The sequence below is a fragment of the Podarcis gaigeae genome (genome assembly GCF_964106915.1).
Source record: "Podarcis gaigeae genome assembly, chromosome: 9".
Taxonomy (NCBI): domain Eukaryota; kingdom Metazoa; phylum Chordata; class Lepidosauria; order Squamata; family Lacertidae; genus Podarcis; species Podarcis gaigeae.
In genome coordinates this window covers 13,018,252-13,036,456 of record NC_139685.1, presented here as the reverse complement: position 1 = coordinate 13,036,456, position 18,205 = coordinate 13,018,252, and the positions used below count along the sequence as shown (strand labels likewise).

Sequence of the window (18,205 nt, the reverse complement as noted above, 5' to 3'; positions counted from 1 at the left end):
TTCTATTTTAAATGAATAATCCTTAGGAGAGTTTTAGTGTTTTATATCTCTGGTTGATTGGAGGCACCAATTTCCATATCCATGGATACTGAATACTTGAATGGAGCGATGGAATTCCTTGCTTAAGTAATTATGTTTGTTTTTAAAAAAATATTTTATTTTGACAAAGTAATAATAATAAATAAATACGAATAAAAATGTGCACCCCACCACCAAGACCATTCCGTTGCAACTACCCAACCTCCCAAAATTTCAATACCTCTTGCGATGGTTTGACCCCTTTCCGTTTTAACAGTACAAATTCTACAAACACTTTCCATATCTCCTCAAAATCATTTCTCCTGCATATTCCCCATCTTACCTTAATGGCACATGTTAATTTATCATTAATAGCTATATCCCACACCTCTTTATACCATTCTTCCATTTTGTATTCTGCTTGCCCCTTTCACTCCCTAGCTATCATAATTCGTGCAGCTGTCAATAAATTTGTGAGCAAGTCCATCATAGTCTGTGAACCTTCCACCCCATCGTAAATTGATAATAAAGGTACCTCTGGACTTTGGTCAGCTTTAAACCAGTGATTGCCGTTATCTCCTTAAAAACGCTTTGCCAAAAAATTGTACATATATACACCCCCACCATATGTGAACATAATTCCCGGTTTCCTGACATCCCCTCCAACATAACACCAAATATTCATTGTTTATTTGATTTAATCTGACTGGTGTTAAATACCATCTCCAAACTAATTTATATATTTTTTTATTCTATGCAAGTAGATAAATAGGTACTGCTGCGGCGGGAAGGTAAATGGCGTTTCCATGCGCTTTGGTTTCCGTCACAGTATCCCGTTGTGCCAGAATCGGTTTTATCATGCTGGCCATGACCCGGAAAGCTGTCTTAAGGACAAATGCCGGCTCCCTCGACCTGAAAGCGAGATGAGAGCCACAAATCCCATAGTCACCTTTGACTGGACTTAACCATCCAGGGGTCCTTTACCTCTTGCAATTCTTGATGTGCATCCTACTGCCTTGCTAGCTGCTTTGAAATATACTTTTTAGTAAGACATGAGCACAGTCATCGAAGTCTCCGGAAAGGTAAGGAAACAAAGACAAAATTTCATTTTGCAAAAATATATTAATATTTATAAAATATTAACTCAGTTACATTGTTGTGCATTGTTGAAAGTGTATATACACAGTGTGCTAAAAAGACTGTAATATTGAGATATATATATATATGTTTCCACACATTTAGCGCATCAGCAAGAGTTGGTGTTTTGGTGACATTTGCAGAGTTGCAAAATATAGCCTCCAATTCAGTCATATTCAGTATCCAGATTAATATTTGGAGAACACTGAATGAAGGACTCGTGCAAACATAGCCCATAATTTATACTGCACTTCTCATCTTCTTTCCACCTATCGTTTTCGTAGCATTCGCATCCACCAACTTCTTCTTCTTCTTTTGCCTTGACTTTTTCCTGCCTCTGCAAAGCAAGGCAAATAATCTTGAGCACTGCATTTTCAGATCTATAGAACAGGTAATGTGAATTGCAATAAATAGCTGCCAGAGGGAAGATATTAAGAAGGGAGGTTTAGAATCCCTCCCCTTAAAAATATATATATTCAGAACCTTTATGGATGTTGACACTGTAAGTACACAGTAGATAATGGTAGGATGAACTTACTGGTGTATTCTCCTAACCACATGTAGATTAGGGCATGTGGCGCGTTTATGGCCTGTCGCTCCACAAATGAAACATCCCGTCTCAGATCCAGTGTCAGCATTCTTACAAGAGTGACTCGGCAGAGCACAGCGACCACAAATGCTGCAATGAATCCAAGCTGTGAAGGGCGGGAAAAGTAACAAGGAAAATGTGTAAGTTGTTAAATTCTGTGAGAATTCCAGCCACTGGGATCATTTCCTGCAACCCTTAAGGGGAATACAGTGGTACCTCGGGTTACATACGCTTCAGGTTACATACACTTCAGGTTACAGACTCCGCTAACCCAGAAATAGTGCTTCAGGTTAATAACTTTGCTTCAGGATGAGAACAGAAATCGTGCACCGGCAGCGCGAGGCCCCATGAGCTAAAGTGGTGCTTCAGGTTAAGAACAGTTTCAGGTTAAGTACGGACCTCTGGAAAGAATTAAGTACTTAACCCGAGGTACCACTGTATCCTGTTCAGGTCTCTAGCCAGGCTAGGAAAGAGTGGGCAACAAAATTCAAAAGGAGCCATGTTCTTCCACAACACAGAAGAAAACTCTGGGCTGTAGAATCTTAAAATTGGAAGGGACCCCAGGGTCATCTAGTCCAACCCCTTGTCAAAGTCCCTTATTGATTAAGGGTATTTGTTTAGAGTCTGTCTTGTTGAGTATAGCTGCTTAACATTTTTAATAGTTTGAGCTTGATCTTTTTATTGCAAATTTTATGGTAAAAAGTGATCATTTGTAATACTTACAGGGTTTTACACATTTTTTGCAAAGGGAACAATGCGTCCAACGTCTCCCATCCTATTTTAAAAATAATAAAAGTTGTATATAGTTTAAAAATGGAAAAATTTAGCACTCCAGTTTTTAATTCTCCCCCTCCTGCTTTAATACAAATGTCCCCTTTTCCTTGCACACATGGCATATCTTCCTTGACTAGAAGAGCAAAATTTTCTTTTCTTTCTCGATATTCCTCTTACAGGCCACATCGTTAGAAAGAAATGTGCTAACCCAAAGTGGGCAAGTCTGTATCCTCTTGCAGTCCCACAAAAATGCTATTCTGCAAGATACGTACTAAAGTTTGGGACCAAGTCTTGCTAAAACTCTTTCTAAACACACTTACTTTTGATGTGCATGAATCACAGATTTCACAGTGCTGGTTGTCTGAACTAACGTACCGCTGGCAGATGGAGCAAAACCTGGCAGACCCAGAAAAAACAATTAAAATTCTTAGGCGGCTGTAAGGAATATTCACGATGCAGCACTACAAGTAAGTAAAGAGATTTCTCAATAGGCCACACAAACACTTTGTAAACACTAATTTTTAATAAAGTAAAATTCAAAAATCTTTTAGCTCCTTTCAGGTTAAACAAAAGCTGTACCTGTATCCTTCTTCCACAGGAAGCACTATCAAATGTGGTGAAATGTTGGTAAATATACGAACTGGGGACTGTTTACGACCTGTTTTTCCGTGCTTATAAAGGGCATGATTATCATAGTCCACCTAGAAAATAAAAGACAACAGAGTTGAAACACACTGAATAGCTTTTATCAGCTAAATTCCAAGTCAGGAAAGAGACCTCATGTACATTTTCCATCTGTTCTCTACCTATGCTTATAATATTTAGAAGTAGAGTTCCCCAAACACAAGAAAAGAGCAAGATTAGGGTGCAGCTGTTTTCATATTTCAGTCCATCAGTAGCTCCACTGAAAAGCCTGTCTAGAATGATAACGTGTGTGACTTTGGAGAGAGTGAAATATTCTGTATACCAGTAGTCTCCAGCCTTTTCAGAGGCTGGATCCACCTTTACCCCAAAATAGATGGTGGGACGAATTTTTTTAAAAAAATTACAATGCATTTTTATAGTGGGTTCTTAAAGACCATTGCTCTACAGTGGTACCTCGGGTTACAGACACTTCAGGTTACAGACGCTTCAGGTTACAGACTCCGCTAACCCAGAAATAGTACCTCGGGTTAAGAACTTTGCTTCAGGATGAGAACAGAAATCGTGCTCCGGTGGCACGGCAGCAGCAGGAGGCCCCATTAGCTAAAGTGGTGCTTCAGGTTTAGAACAGTTTCAGGTTAAGAACAGAACTCTGGAAAGAATTAAGTACTGAACCTGAGGTACCACTGTACATTGCCTCCCATTGCAGCACAAAAAGCATCATTCAGAACAGGAAATTCAAAGTGCCCTGACAATGGGTTTCATCTCATCCTAGCCAACACAAAGTAAATTACCAGATTCCATATCCACCAGGAAATGACTAGCTTTAGAAAAAAGAATCCTTTTTTTCTTTAACTTCACAATACTACTTCTCTGGGCCCATACCTGATAATCCAGCATACTGAAATTTGGAAAAAATTCAAGAATGCGTGACTCAAAGAAGTATGGAAATATCCAAAGTATGGGTAAGTTGTTGTCAGCAGGATCTAGGAAAGCAAAGGGAATAAAAAATGTACTTTTCATCACATAAAGGAACAGATAAACACATAAAGGAACAGCCCTGTTCAGGGAAGTTTTTAACGTGTGATATTTTACTGTATTTTTGGTTTCTATGGAAGCCGCCCAGAGTGGCGGGGTATAAATAAAAAATTATTATTATTATTATAGATAATAAAAATCTGCAAGCGCTGTCTGAAAGCCTGTAAACAGTTTTGTAATGGCTGTTGTTCCTTGTTCTTCAGATAAAGCTTTAACGGATGAGTACAAATGGCAAATATCGCCTGCATTGCTGCATTCTATTTGTCCAGCAAAGATATACCATTTGGAATTAGAAAAGCTGCCTTCATTTTTCTAATATCTTTTTTTTTTTTTTGTGCATAATTTTTATTGGTTTACAAAATCGAAATACAAACAAACATAACAATTCTCTACATATTCTATAAGAAGATGACTTCCTTCAGTCTTACCACGAATCGTCCATACTACTAATAAACATTATTTCTGCGTTTCTTTGTTTGTAATGCCATAAGTCATTTCCATTTGTACATTTCCTTTTGGACATTACCCTTTACCTCTTACAGAGCATCTTAACATTTTTCTAATATCAAATTGATCGGAATTCAGAAATAGTTACCTGCACCTCCTGTTTGTCTCCACATTGCAATCAGCTTTTTGAAACTAAACGCCAAAGCTTCAACCAAGCCTCCAAAGGGAGGATCAGCCACCATGATGACGTCGTTCCCACTGTCCTCCTGCAAGAACTTCTCACATATCTCATAAGCAGCCTGCAAGAGATCAGAGACAACTTCCATTTCAAACTACCGTATTTTTCGCTCTATAAGACGCACCAGACCATAAGACGCGCCTAGTTTTTGGAGGAGGAAAACAAGAAAAAAAAAATATTCTGAATCCCAGAAGCTAGAACAGCAAGAGAGATTGCTGTGCAGCGAAAGCAGCAATCCCTCTTGCTGTTCTGGCTTCTGGGATAGCTGTGCAGCCTGCATTCGCTCCATAAGACGCACACACATTTCTCCTTACTTTTTAGGAGGGAAAAAGTGAGTCTTATACAGCAAAAAATACGGTAAGTGGTGATCTGTCAGTTAACCTACAGGCATCACTTTGTAATCTCAGAAGTAGTGAAAAATGTTTCTAAGGCATGAATTTAAAAGTATGATATAATAATGGCTGATTGCCGAAGAATTGATGCTTTTGAATTATGGTGCTGGAGGAGACTCTTGAGAGTCCCATGGACTGCAAGAAGATCAAACCTATCCATTCTTAAGGAAATCAGCCCTGAGTGCTCACTGGAAGGACAGATCCTGAAGCTGAGGCTCCAGTACTTTGGCCACCTCATGAGAAGAGAAGACTCCCTGGAAAAGACCCTGATGTTGGGAAAGATGGAGGGCACAAGGAGAAGGGGACGACAGAGGACGAGATGGTTGGACAGTGTTCTCAAAGCTACCAGCATGAGTTTGACCAAACTGTGGGAGGCAGTGGAAGACAGGAGTGCCTGGCGTGCTCTGGTCCATGGGGTCACAAAGAGTCGGACACAACTAAACAACAACAATAAGGACGCGGGTGGTGCTGTGGTCTAAACCACAGAGCCTAGGGCTTGCCAATCGGAAGGTTGGTGGTTCGAATCCCTGCGATCGGGTGAGCTCCCGTTGCTCGGTCCCAGCTCCTGCCAACCTAGCAGTTCGAAAGCACGTCAAAGTACAAGTAGAAGGTAAACGGCGTTTCTGTGCACTGCTCTGGTTTTGCCAGAAGTGGTTTAGTCATGCTGGCCACATGATCCAGAAGTGTCTGCGGACAAACGCCGGCTCCCTCAGCCTATAGAGCGAGATGAGCGCCGTAACCCCAGAGTCGTCCGCAACTGGACCTAACGGTCAGGGGTACCTTTACCTTTTTATGTGTAAGCATACATAACAGATCTCTAGCGTGTGGAATAATTTTATCTGTTTTACACCCACATTTAATTTGAGAGAGATTCTTGAGCTGTATTTTTCTTAAAACATTTAAGCTGCAATTCTATACATGCTAACCTAGGAATAAGCACCACTGAACTCAGCTGGGCTTCCTTCTGAGTAGCCAAGTACAGGGCTGCACCTTGATGAGACAGGAGAAAAATGGAAAGAACAAGCAAATGTGTGTTGCATTGACTATGCAAGTCTTTGAATCCCCAATGAGCAGGTCCCCCCCACAAAAGACTGCCTCTTTCCATATGAACCTACCCGGACCCTGAGATCATCTTCTGAGGCCCTCCTTCATGTGCCTCCTCCTCGAGAGATCCGGAGGGTGGCAACACGAAAACAGGGCCTTCTCTGCAGTGGCTCCCCATCTGTGGAATGCTCTCCCCAGGGAAGTTCGCCCGGCGCCTTCATTATGCACATTTAGGTGCCAGGCAAAAACGTTCCTTTTCAAACAGGCCTTTGGCTGATCCGATTTACATCCTATCTCCTTTTAAAATGTGTTTTTTTTTGGGGGGGGGGGGCTATTGGGCTGTTGTTTTATTTTTATTAGGTAACTTGTGGTTTTATATCTTGATTTTATTCTGTGAACCACCCTGAGACCCCCGGCTATAGAGCGGTATACAAATTCAACCAATAAAATAAATAAATAACAATAAATATCTGCTTAGCTCCTAATGTTCATTCAAAGAAATGATAGAAGTACTAGGTTCCACAAGTAGTATTCATAAAAAATTTCCCAGTATTTGGCTAGGCCTTACCTCACCAGCAAAGAAATGGTGGTTAAACATGTTGTAATGGCAGAAGTCCTCCTCTGTATAAAACTGGGAGTACCTGTAAATTAATTATTCCCATTATATTCAAAAAAGAAAAGAAGTCTGCCAAAAATGACTTGTTGCCTCAAGTCAGCATGTGAAATGGCCTCCGTTTCCTGTCTTCTCTGGCCTTAAAAGTTGCCACCTAGACTCCATCAGGTTCCTTCTTCTCAGTGCCTTGTCATAGAATCACAGGTTTATAGAATTGGAAGGGCCCAGGAATCTCAACACGTGGTCTCCCATCCAATTTGAAACCACACCAGACCCTTATCTCTCTCGCCCTGACCTAGCCACTGTGATCCATGCGACGGTCACCTCCAGACTGGATTATTGTAACTCGCTCTACGTGGGGCTGCCCTTGAGACTGACCCAGAAACTCCAGCGGGTGCAGAATACCGCGGCGAGACTCCTTATGGGGTCTTCACTGCGAGATCACATTCACCCAGTACTATACCAGCTGCACTGGCTCCCGGTGGAGTACAGGATCAGGTTTAAGGTGCTGGTTTTAACCTTTAAAGCCCTATACGGCCTAGGATCCTCGTACCTACGGGACCGCCTCTCCTGGTATGCCCCACAGAGAAACCTACGGTCTGCAAATAATAACATCCTCAAGGTCCCAGGACTCAGAGAGGTTAGGCTGGCCTCAACTAGAGCCAGGGCCTTCTCGGCTGCGGCTCCAATCTGGTGGAACGCTCTGTCACAAGAGACTAGGGCCCTGCGGGACCTGACATCTTTCCGCAGGGCCTGCAAGACAGAGTTGTTCCACCAGGCCTTTGGTCAGGGCGCAGCCTGACTCCCTCCTCTGGCAACCTGCACAGAATATTACTTAATTGGTTGCCATTAATTTGATTTTAATTAATTTTTATAATGAATATTTTGAATGTGTGATTATTTGATTGTTTGATTATTTGATTATTGTTAGCCGCCCTGAGCCCGGCTTCGGCTGGGGAGGGCGGGATAGAAATAAAATTTATTATTATTATTATTATTTGCAGATGTGCTAGCGGTTCTATTGCTGCATCACTAGGACTTTCTGCCCTTCTTTTCTCCCCTCCCCTGACCTCCAGATACCTCTTCACTTCTCAAGGTCTATTCCTGCTCCTAGGGTCCATGTGACATTCTCAAGAGAGCTGACCGTTTCCCCATATCTCATAGATGAAGTCTACATCTACACAGCAGAGGGGAATAATCATTTATAATGAGTCGTAGCCAACTGCTGCACAAAGCAAAAGAATGCACATTATCAAAGTTGGTTGTTCGACAAAGTTGTGCAAAGAAGAATCAGTTGTTTCACAACAAGCTTCTGCTAGCACAACTGTTGCATTTTATTCCTTTTTTTGCACAGCCTTTAAACTCTGCCACCTGCTAGCACAAGAGCTCTTACGCTGGCAAACAGAGAACACTGACCACGGCCCATTGGCTAGATAAAATAAGCTTTGTGGTGGTTTTGATCAGAGGGGGGAAATAACTTTTAAGAAAAGCTTACCTGAAATCAATATCTAACAAAAGGCTCTTAATGCAGATTTTCTGTTCCTGCGATGTTTGGAATTTGATGAATTCATGGAGCCTGGAAAGATTAACATGAACCATTTAAATGTAAGATACGTGAATATCAAGATAATACACAATGATAAAGAATGTTCTATTTAAACATACGAGGACACCACCTATCCCCCCCCCCAAATAAAGCCATGAAGCCCATTACTATATAAGTAACAGGATACAAGCAATTCTTTACGTAACTGGAGGGATACGTAAGCGGAGGTACGATCATTTTAAGGTTTTGTTTCATTAGCATCCAACACTGAATGTGGGAACATCCAGTAGGCTCTGCTAATGCTTCTGGCAAGCATCCAAAGCCACTTTTCCATTACTCAGGAGAAAGAAGGTGCTATTTACTTCAATGAAGTTGTTTTAGAAATAAGTCACAGTCCGTTATCTGTTTAAGCAACCCCAAGACTACGCCTTTTAGAACCCTAAAGATAAAGGAAAAGGGACCCCTGACCATTAGGTCCAGTCGTGGCCGACTCTGGGGTTGCAGCGCTCATCTCACTTTATGGGCCGAGGGAGCCGGCGTGCAGCTTCCGGGTCATGTGGCATGACTAAGCCGCTTCTGGAGAACCAGAGCAGCACATGGAAACGCCGTTTACCTTCCCGCTGGAGCGGTACCTATTTATCTACTTGCACTTGCACGTGCTTTTGAACTGCTAGGTTGGCAGGAGCAGGGACCGAGCGACGGGAGCTCACCCCGTCGCGGGGATTCAAACCGCCGACCTTTTGATCAGCAAGTCCTAGGCTCTGTGGTTTAACCCACAGCGCCACCCGCGTCCCGTTTTGAACCCTAATAGGTACCAATTTCCAGGTCCCACTGGAACCAATACAGTGGTACCTTCAGTTGCGCACGGGATCCATTCCGGAGCTCCGGTCGGATCCCAAGGAATTCACAACCGGAGGTGCCTGTTCTGCACATGCACACGGTGCGTAACCCGCTTGCACGCATGCGCAAGCAGCGAAACCTGGAAAAATACTTCTGGGTTTGCCATGTTCGCCTCCTGAAGGATACGCAACCAGAGGTGTGCATATCCAGAGATACCACTGTATACTCACCTTGGGGTGCCAACACAAAGCACCCTTTTAAAACCCAGCGTAGTGATAAGGTCCAGCAGGAACTGGCAGCTTCTCTCAGTGAACAAGTATTGTGCGTTTGTCTTCTTATTCTCCAGAGGGATAAGGAGCTGGCTGGGCCTTTGCAGATGGGCAACAGAGACGTCACTAAGGACCTGATGGCCCAGGTGTCTTCCCCACTCTGATGGCAACAGCAGCAGCTGGCATTCTCTGCAAAACCTCCTTTCCGACTGTGGCAACGCTACATACTCCTTGTACCTTATATTTGAACACAAATTGGAAATCCATCACAGAGCTGTAACAGCATTTGATTGCCTTCGTTCACTGTTAGCCTCACTTCCAACTCCTTACCCTAAGAGTGTCTCTCCACCCATCTAGATCAGGGGTAGGCAAACGAAGGCTCGTGGGCCGGATCCGGCCCAATCGCCTTCTCAATCCAGCCCACGGACGGCCCGGGAATCAGTGTGTTTTTACATGAGTAGAATGTGTGCTTTTATGTAAAATGCATCTCTGGGTTATTTGTGGGGCACAGGAATTCATTCATTATTTTTTTCAAAACATAGTCCGGCCTACCACATGGTCTGAGGGACAGTGGACCGGCCCACGGCTGGAAAAGGTTGCTGACCCCTGATCTAGATGAACTCTGCTTGTGCATGCTAAAGTTGAGATTCTTTGCGGGGAGCCGGTGATCTACCAGTGATCTACCACAGACATCCAGTGATCTACTGGGTAGATCACGATCTACCTGTTGGATGTACCTGGTCTAAGATAAAATTATATGGAAATGATATATCAATGGTATCTAACACCGAGGAAGTTGGCAGAAATGCATAAATCTAAATCAAATAAGTGTTGGAAATGTAATGAGAAAGAAGGTTCTTTCTATCATATGTGGTGGTCTTATAGTAAGGTCAAAGCTTACTGGGAAATGATATATAATGAAATGAAAAGGATGTTTAAAATAACCTTTGTTAAAAAACTAAGAAGCTTTTCTTTTGGGAATTATAGGGACAGAACTACCTGAAATGTATAGAAACTTCTTAATGTATGCTACTGCAGCAGCAAGAACGTTACAGTGGCACCTCGGGTTACATAAGCTTCAGGTTACAGATTCCGCTAACCCAGAAATAGTGCTTCAGGTTAAGAACTTTGCTTCAGGATGAATAAGAACTTACCAGGAGAATAAGAAATCAAGAAAACATGAATGAAAACGGTTAATTGAATATTTACAGATTATTGTAACAACCTGCGGCTTTGTAAGAGAATGTATTTAAAGAAGATGAATAAATGAGCAAATTAAGTTAATTTGGATATGCAGAAGGTATTGAAAATAAATTTAAGGAACCGCAGAAAGAGGGGGATGGAAGTTGAGTTTTGAAATGTCAAAATGAATGTAAAATTAGTGAAATGTATAAAACTAGTGAAATGTATAAACTTGAAAAGTACAAATAAATAAACAAAAGATTCCCTGGAGCAAAGAGGGGGAAATTCCTTTCTGCAAGGAGAAATCTCTTGCACTAGGCAGTACAGGAACACCAAATACTACCCCTGGTTTTTTGTTTTTGTTTTTAAAAAGGAATACTGATTCATTCAAATAAAAATAATAATTGTATAGGTACCTCTCTACATTGTCTCTGTGAGATAATAATGGTTGATGGCGTTGGTTGTATATTTCCCGTGCTGAAAGTCTAGCTTCTGATACCTGAGGAAAACGTGTATGAAATATACGTAGAAAATTCAATATTTACATATTTACAATACATAAAATATTTATCACAAACAGATACGGTTTTTGAGAATTCAGTCCGGCTCAAGTTTCAAATTCTTCTCTCCGAATCTATGGCCCACTCAGAAATTTTAAAAATCCAAATTTTGCCTCATAGTAGTCCTCAGTACTGCATACTTAAGTGTTTGCTTCATTTGGGAAGAAGAACTACTGGGTTGTTTTTGCTTTTATTTGGATTATATATTTTGTGGCTTTATATTCTGATTTTATCCTGTGAACCGCCCTGAGACCCGCGGATATAGGGTGGTATACAAATTTAATTTAATAATAATAATAACAATAATGCAAAATGTGGATTTTTTGCTGAATGACTGAAACATGAATTCAGATGTGCACATTCACTCTGGTTCTTTCTTCTAAAATCTTCAGCCAATTTTCCCCTCTTCTCCCCTTCTTTTATGTCCATCTCTGCCAATGACGCACAGCTAAAAAAACACTACTGAGCACTGCTTTTTTCCTGGGGGTACGCATACCCCTGAACCTTTTGTGAATCTAAGTTTGGCCTCATTGAGGGGTAGTATTTCAATATGAGTAGAAAAATGAGAGTACCCCTAAACTTTTTTTTAAGAAAAAAAGCACTGCCACTGAGTATTCTTTAGAGTACCTAGTTCTCATACGGACACACTACTATAGTATGAATTCCTGCGGTTCTGCAATATACCATACTTTTCGCACCATAGGACGCACCGGACAATAGGACGCACCTTGTTTTAGAGGGGGGAGAACAAGAAAAAAAAAATTCTCCCCCTCTCTGCCCAGCGCCCCTTCAGCGAAGTGGCAGGAGACGCTGCGCAGAGAGGGGGAGAATTTCCCCCCTCTTGTTTTCCCCCTCTAAAACAAGGTGCCATTTAAGGTGCGTTCAGTCGCCTTCAGGCAGCTACCTTGGAAGCCTGGAGAGCGGGAGAGGGATCAGTGCACACCGACCCCCTGCCAAGCAAGAAACACCATCAGAGCACTCCTGACATATGGTTGTCAAGCCTCTGCTTAAAGACCTCCAAAGAAGGAGACTCCACCACACTCCTTGGCAGCAAATTCCACTGTCGAACAGCTCTCACTGTCAGGAAGTTCTTCCTAATGTTTAGGTGGAATCTTTTTTCTTGTAGTTTGGAACCATTGCTCCGTGTCCACTTCTCTGGAGCAGCAGAAAACAACCTTTCTCCCTCCTCTATGTGACATCCTTTTATATATTTGAACATGGCTATCATATCACCCCTTAACCTCCTCTTCTCCAGGCTAAACATGCCCAGCTCCCTTAGCCGTTCCTCATAAGGCATCGTTTCCAGGCCTTTGACCATTTGGGTTGCCCTCCTCTGGACACGTTCCAGTTTGTCAGTGTCCTTCTTGAACTGTGGTGCCCAAAACTGGACACAGTACTCCAGGTGAATACGGTACTTAACTGTCCAGTTGTATTGGTGAACAAAATTCCAGCAATATGTAGATACCAACATATAAAGATACCAGCTATATATCACACCTTAACATTTATGAGGAAGTCTCTTATGAGCTGGATCCAGAATGCAATCCTAATCCCATTTAAAATCGAGCTGTTCTTAATGCTTTGAGAAGACCTGTTGAAATCAGTGAGATGACTCAGTCGTGCCTACCTTAAATCACATTGATTTCAATCAGGGTGGATAAAAATAAATGATTTTCTTTTTTAAAAAATTCAAAAAAATGATTTTTTAAAAATTTTAATTGGATTTTTAAATTAAAATGCTTTTGGAGGAAAAATCATTCCAAAGATAGTTTTCTATTTAAGTTACATTATAGTCCAAAGGTTATTCATCAGGAAATAAGGATTTGTTTTAAGTTTTTCATGCGTGCTAAAACTCAGTCTAAGTTTAAAAATAAAATATAAAATTAACTACATCAGTTAACAAACATGGTTGTTGTTGTTGTTTAGTTGTGTCCGACTCTTCGTGACCCCATGGACCAGAGCACGCTATAATGTTAATGTTTTAGTTAAATAGATTGTTATTAAGGAAATTATTATTTTTCTCCTTCCAATAAAGTACAGCAGAAAAGTTGTCAAACTATAAACAGTTAACTTATTAAATCTCACAATAATTTCATAATTATCTATGTATTTCTAATAGTATAGCCAAATCAGTAATTTTTGATATAACTGTAAAAACTGCTCTGAAAATTTATTATTCCAAAAATGAAGCCTTCATCTGGTTGTAAATATTAAGATTATACCATCAAGAATGAATCAGTCTGTAAAAAAATGATTTAAATCAAGTCTTACGGACTAGTGATTTAAATCAAGTCTTACTGACTAGTGATTTAAATCGTGTTTTAAATTGATTTATTTTAAATTAAATCCACCCTGATTTCAATGGGTCTAAGTATGATTGTATCTGGATCTCACCCTACGATTCCACTCCTTAGCAAGCTCTTTGCTCACCAGAACTCTACAAACCACAGTTAAATACTGTGTGTGCTTAATCCTCTTAACGGAAATCAATGCAATTTATGGGTGTTCAAATTTGGTGTTTTGACAACGTTCTTGAGGATTAAATGTATCAACTGTACTGTTAAAACCTTTATTCTTTCGGTATACCTTTTCATCTTCCCACTGAAAAAAGTTACAGTCTCTTCTTTCTCTGCAAGCAGAGCAAGCGTAAAATCTTCTTCCCTCTTCTTTCCCTCGAACAATCTTTGCAAACAGAAGGGTGGGGCCTAAAAGAGAAAAGCATTGAAAGATCTATATTCCGAAAACACTGGAATTATTTTTTTCGGGGGGGGGGGGGGATAATAGAATCTTCCAACAAGCAATTGCAATAGTCAATGTTTGAGACTGATAACAAAAATGAACTTAAGGTGACGCCCCAATGAATCAGACGACGTTTGTAGGTTTGCAAGAAGTTTTGTGAGGAGTATTATGGGAATTATTGCAAAAATGGATAAGGGGGAGGAGGATTAGTTATGATAATTAAAGGGAATAAGAACTTACGAAATGCATAAGAAGTGGTTAAAATGGTGGAGGTGCTGAGGGAAGTCCAAAAAAAGATTGTATAAATGATATGATTTGTGGTATGTATGATAATTTATATGTTAAAATTAATAAAAATTATTATTGAAAAAAGAAGAAGGTTAAGCCGCCTTGAGCTCCTGGGGAGGAAAGGCACCCGGGGTGCAAAGGCGACAATTATATGGATAGGCGAGATTTGCCCGGGGTGGGGGAAGAAAGCGGAAGAAAAGTGGGGTGCAGCATGCTTGTTGTTGTTGTTTAGTCGTTTAGTCGTGTCCGACTCTTCGTGACCCCATGGACCAGAGCACGGCAGGCACTTCTGTCTTCCACTGCCTCCCGCAGTTTGGTCAGACTCATGTTTGTAGCTTCGAAGACACTATCCAACCATCTCGTCCTCTGTCGTCCCCTTCTCCTTGTGCCCTCCATCTTTCCCAACATCAGGGTCTATTCCAGGGAGTCTTCTCTTCTCATGAGGTGGTCAAAGTATTGGAGCCTCAGCTTCACGATCTGTCCTTCCAGTGAGCACTCAGGGCTGATTTCCTTCAGAATGGATAGGTTTGATCTTCTTGCAGTCCATGGGACTCTCAAGAGTCTCCTCCAGCACCATAATTCAAAAGCATCAATTCTTCGGCGATCTGCCTTCTTTATGGTCCAGCTCTCACTTCCATACATCACTACTGGGAAAACCATAGCTTTTACTATACGGACCTTTGTTGGAAGGTGATGTCTCTACTTTTTAAGATGCAGCATGCAGCCATCGTTAAAGATGGGGAGAAATAATAATAATAATATAATAATAATTTATTATTTATACCACACCCATCTGGCTGAGTTTCCCCAGCCACTCTGGGCGGCTCCCAATCAAGTTACAATACAGCGTTAAATATTAAAAACTTCCCTGAACAGGGCTGCCTTCAGATGTCTTTTAAAGATAGGATAGGATAGCTGCTTATTTCCTTCACATCTGAAGGGAGGGTGTTCCACATGGTGGGCGCCACTACTGAGAAGGCCCTGTGTTTGGTTCCCTGTAACCTCACTTCTCACAATGAGGGAACCGCAAGAAGGCCCTCGGAGCTGGACCTCAGTGTCTGGGCTGAACGATGGGAGTGGAGACGCTCCTTCAGATATACTGGACTGAGGCTGTTTAGGGCTTTAAAGGTCAGCACCAACACTTTAAATTGTGCCCGGAAACGTACTGGGAGCCAATGCAGATCTTTCAGGACTGGTGTTATGTGGTCCCGGCGGCCACTCCCAGTCACCAGTCTGGCTGCCGCATTCTGGATTTGTTGCAGTTTCCAGGTCACCTTCAAAGGTAGCCCCACGTAGAGCACATTGCAGTAGTCCAAGCGGGAGATAACTAGCTTCCTCAAGCTCAGCCCTCCAGATGTTTTTGGCCTACAACTCCCATGATCCCTAGCTAGCAGGATCAGTGATCAGGGATGCTGGGAATTGTAGTCTCAAATCATCTGGAGGGACGAGTTTGAGGACGCCTGCTCTAGTAGTCTACCTCGCAGGGCTGTTGCAAGGAGGAAACGGGGAGGCGCAAAGCTGCAGGTTGAGCCGCCTTGAGCTCCTGGGGAGGAAAGGCGGCGTGCAAAGGCGAGATTTGCCCAGGTGGGGAAGAAAGCGGAAGAAAAGTGGGATTTGCAGCATGCAGCCATCGTTAAAGATGGGAAGAAAGGGCGACTCACCGTGGGGGCAGCGCGGAGCTGGGCTGGAGGGGTCCCGATCCAGCACCACCGCCACCCCGGGGCGCTGCCCGTCTTCCATCGCAGCTTCCCCCCGGGCGGCTCTTCCTCTCCCCAATTGCAGGCGGAGCCAAATGCAAATGGCCGACAAGCGGCTGACCCGTCACTCCGCCCTTTTTTGCTGTGTTTTCCTTTTTTGCCTTCCCCGATCCCCGCCCCACTCCTCGCCATTTCGCACCCCTTGCGCGCGCGAAACACGAACAACCCTGCCAGGGAGGTCAAGGCTCGGACAGGCAGCGACCGCAAGGCTAAGCGGGAAAGAACTCAAGCCTCCCCGAACACCCTGGATCTTCAGCGCCTTTTTTTAGCGCCCGAGTAGGAGGCAGCTCCCTCCGACACAACAGGAACGATAGTTAGGCTCTCTTATTTTTCCTAGCTCTAGGATTTATTCCTCTCTCTATACTTTTCATATCTCTAGGGTTTATTTCTCTACCTTCTGCCTATCGATAGGATTTATTCTTCTCTCTATTTTTTTCCTATCTCTAGGGTTTATTCCTCTCTCTATCTTTTCTTCCCTCTATATTTTTCCTATCTCTAGGGTTTATTCCTCTATCTTTTCTTCCCTATCTCTAGAATATATTCCTCTCTCTCTATTTTTCCTATCTGTAGGATTTATTCCTCTCTCTATCTTTTTCCTATCTCTAGATCTATTCCTCTCTATCTTTTTTTCCAATCTCTAGAATTTATTCCTCTATATTTTTTCTTATCTCTAGGATTTATTCCTCTCTCTATATTTTTCCTATCTCTAGGATCTATTCCTCTCTCTATCCCCCCCTCCCCCAATCTCTGTCTTTGGCTTCCCAGCGGAACCAAGCGTGGGTGAGGATAAGAAGAAAAGATTAGTAGATCTCCAAACTAAGCAGGCCTTCCCAAGCGTAGGGTTTCCCTAGCTGTTTGTTTTTTTTCTGATCACAATTCCCATTATCCCTGACCCTTGGTCCTGCTAGCTAAGGATGATGGGAGTTGTAGTCCCCCCCCCCCAAAAAAAAAACAGCTAGAGAACCAGGTTTGGGAAACCCTGGTTTAGATTTGTGTGTGCATGCCCTGCCTCTTAGTTTCCTGCCTGATTTTTTAAAAATGCACCTTTTGTTTCCTTTTCCATCTCTACCCCCCCCCCCCAATAGCTTGACGGACTGAAATATTTTCTGTTCCTGCCTAATTTGAAGATTCTGTAGCAGAAAGTGGGCCGTGGGCTGCTTACACCCAGCAGGAGCCAGAGGTGGTCAACGATTTTGTTGACCTGGGCTCCTCCATTTACACTGAGAAGTCCTCTTGTATTTAAAACACAGGCACTCAGACCAAGAGACCTGTTGCTTTGGGGAAGAGTTGTCCAAACAGGGTTGCCAGCTCCTGCTGTCCCATCTTGTCTCAGTCACTAAACAGGTGTGAACATATCACTAGTACTTTCCTGGGTGCAGCTTGATACCTTATTTCAGGCATGCCCAACAGGTAGATGGTGATCTACCGGTAGATCACTGGACGTCTGCGGTAGATCACTGGCTACCCTCAAAGAAGCTGAACAACTGTGGCTCCCCTAAGAAAAGCTCAACATTTCACCTCCTCCCTGAAAAAAACTCAACAACTCTGACCCGAACCCCCCAAAAATGGGCCTTCCTCCTTCCTTAACCCCAAAAAAGGAGTAGATCACTGCCAGTTTTTAACTCTGTGAGTAGATCGCAGTCTTTTGGGAGTTGGCTACCCCTGCCTTATTGAATGCTGAAAAGTGTGCTGCTTCAGTGAGTGGCACCACAGTCGCCGCCTCGCATTGTTGAAACTGGGTTGGATCCAGACTTTTACTCAGTGGAGTTACACGGGGCACCAAAGCAAAGTGGCAGGGTGGTGGGTTTTGTTTTGTTTTTTGTCATTTTCTCCTTTTCCTGTAGCCCCCTATTACCTCTCTCCCCCCCCCCCACTCACCCACGTAGAGAAACCTCTGGCTTCGCACCCTGAGACTTTACTCCCCATGGATGCTAAGGCAGCAATAGCTGAAACCCTGAAGCTTTGGTTCAGACCCTCCCGAGATCCAACAACTCGAGTTTTCCCATGCTCACATGCAGCCCAATTAAGATGTTTGTTTACCTGCAAGCAACTGCTGAGTTGGAGAGGAATTGAGATTTGCACCAAGCATTTC

At 42.6% G+C, this 18,205-nt stretch overlaps 1 protein-coding gene across 1 annotated transcript; it reads right to left on the bottom strand.

Annotated features, from left to right (window-relative positions):
• Positions 1-1,120: 1,120 nt before the first annotated feature.
• ZCCHC4 (zinc finger CCHC-type containing 4) lies at positions 1,121-16,229 on the bottom strand. Its single transcript, XM_083755024.1, has 13 exons — positions 16,018-16,229; positions 13,916-14,034; positions 11,186-11,268; positions 9,549-9,824; positions 8,428-8,508; positions 6,888-6,960; positions 4,794-4,944; positions 4,046-4,146; positions 3,098-3,219; positions 2,839-2,914; positions 2,468-2,519; positions 1,694-1,850; positions 1,121-1,492 (listed from the first exon to the last, which is right to left on the bottom strand). The coding sequence occupies exons 1-13, from the start codon at positions 16,094-16,096 to the stop codon at positions 1,396-1,398; spliced, it is 1,467 nt and encodes a 488-aa protein (XP_083611150.1). The 5' UTR covers positions 16,097-16,229; the 3' UTR covers positions 1,121-1,395.
• Between the last annotated feature and the right edge of the window lie 1,976 nt (positions 16,230-18,205).

What these genes read in the sequence shown, in the direction of transcription:
- ZCCHC4 (XM_083755024.1), bottom strand. Translation starts at nt 16,096, where the DNA reads ATGGAAGACGGGCAGCGCCCCGGGGTGGCGGTGGTGCTGGATCGGGAC. An exon ending in GTGATTCATGCACATCAAAA is followed by an intron (nt 2,520 to 2,838) that starts GTAAGTGTGTTT and finishes TTTTTAAAATAG; the next exon opens with GATGGGAGACGTTGGACGCA. An exon ending in CAAAAAATGTGTAAAACCCT is followed by an intron (nt 1,851 to 2,467) that starts GTAAGTATTACA and finishes CGCCCTTCACAG; the next exon opens with CTTGGATTCATTGCAGCATT.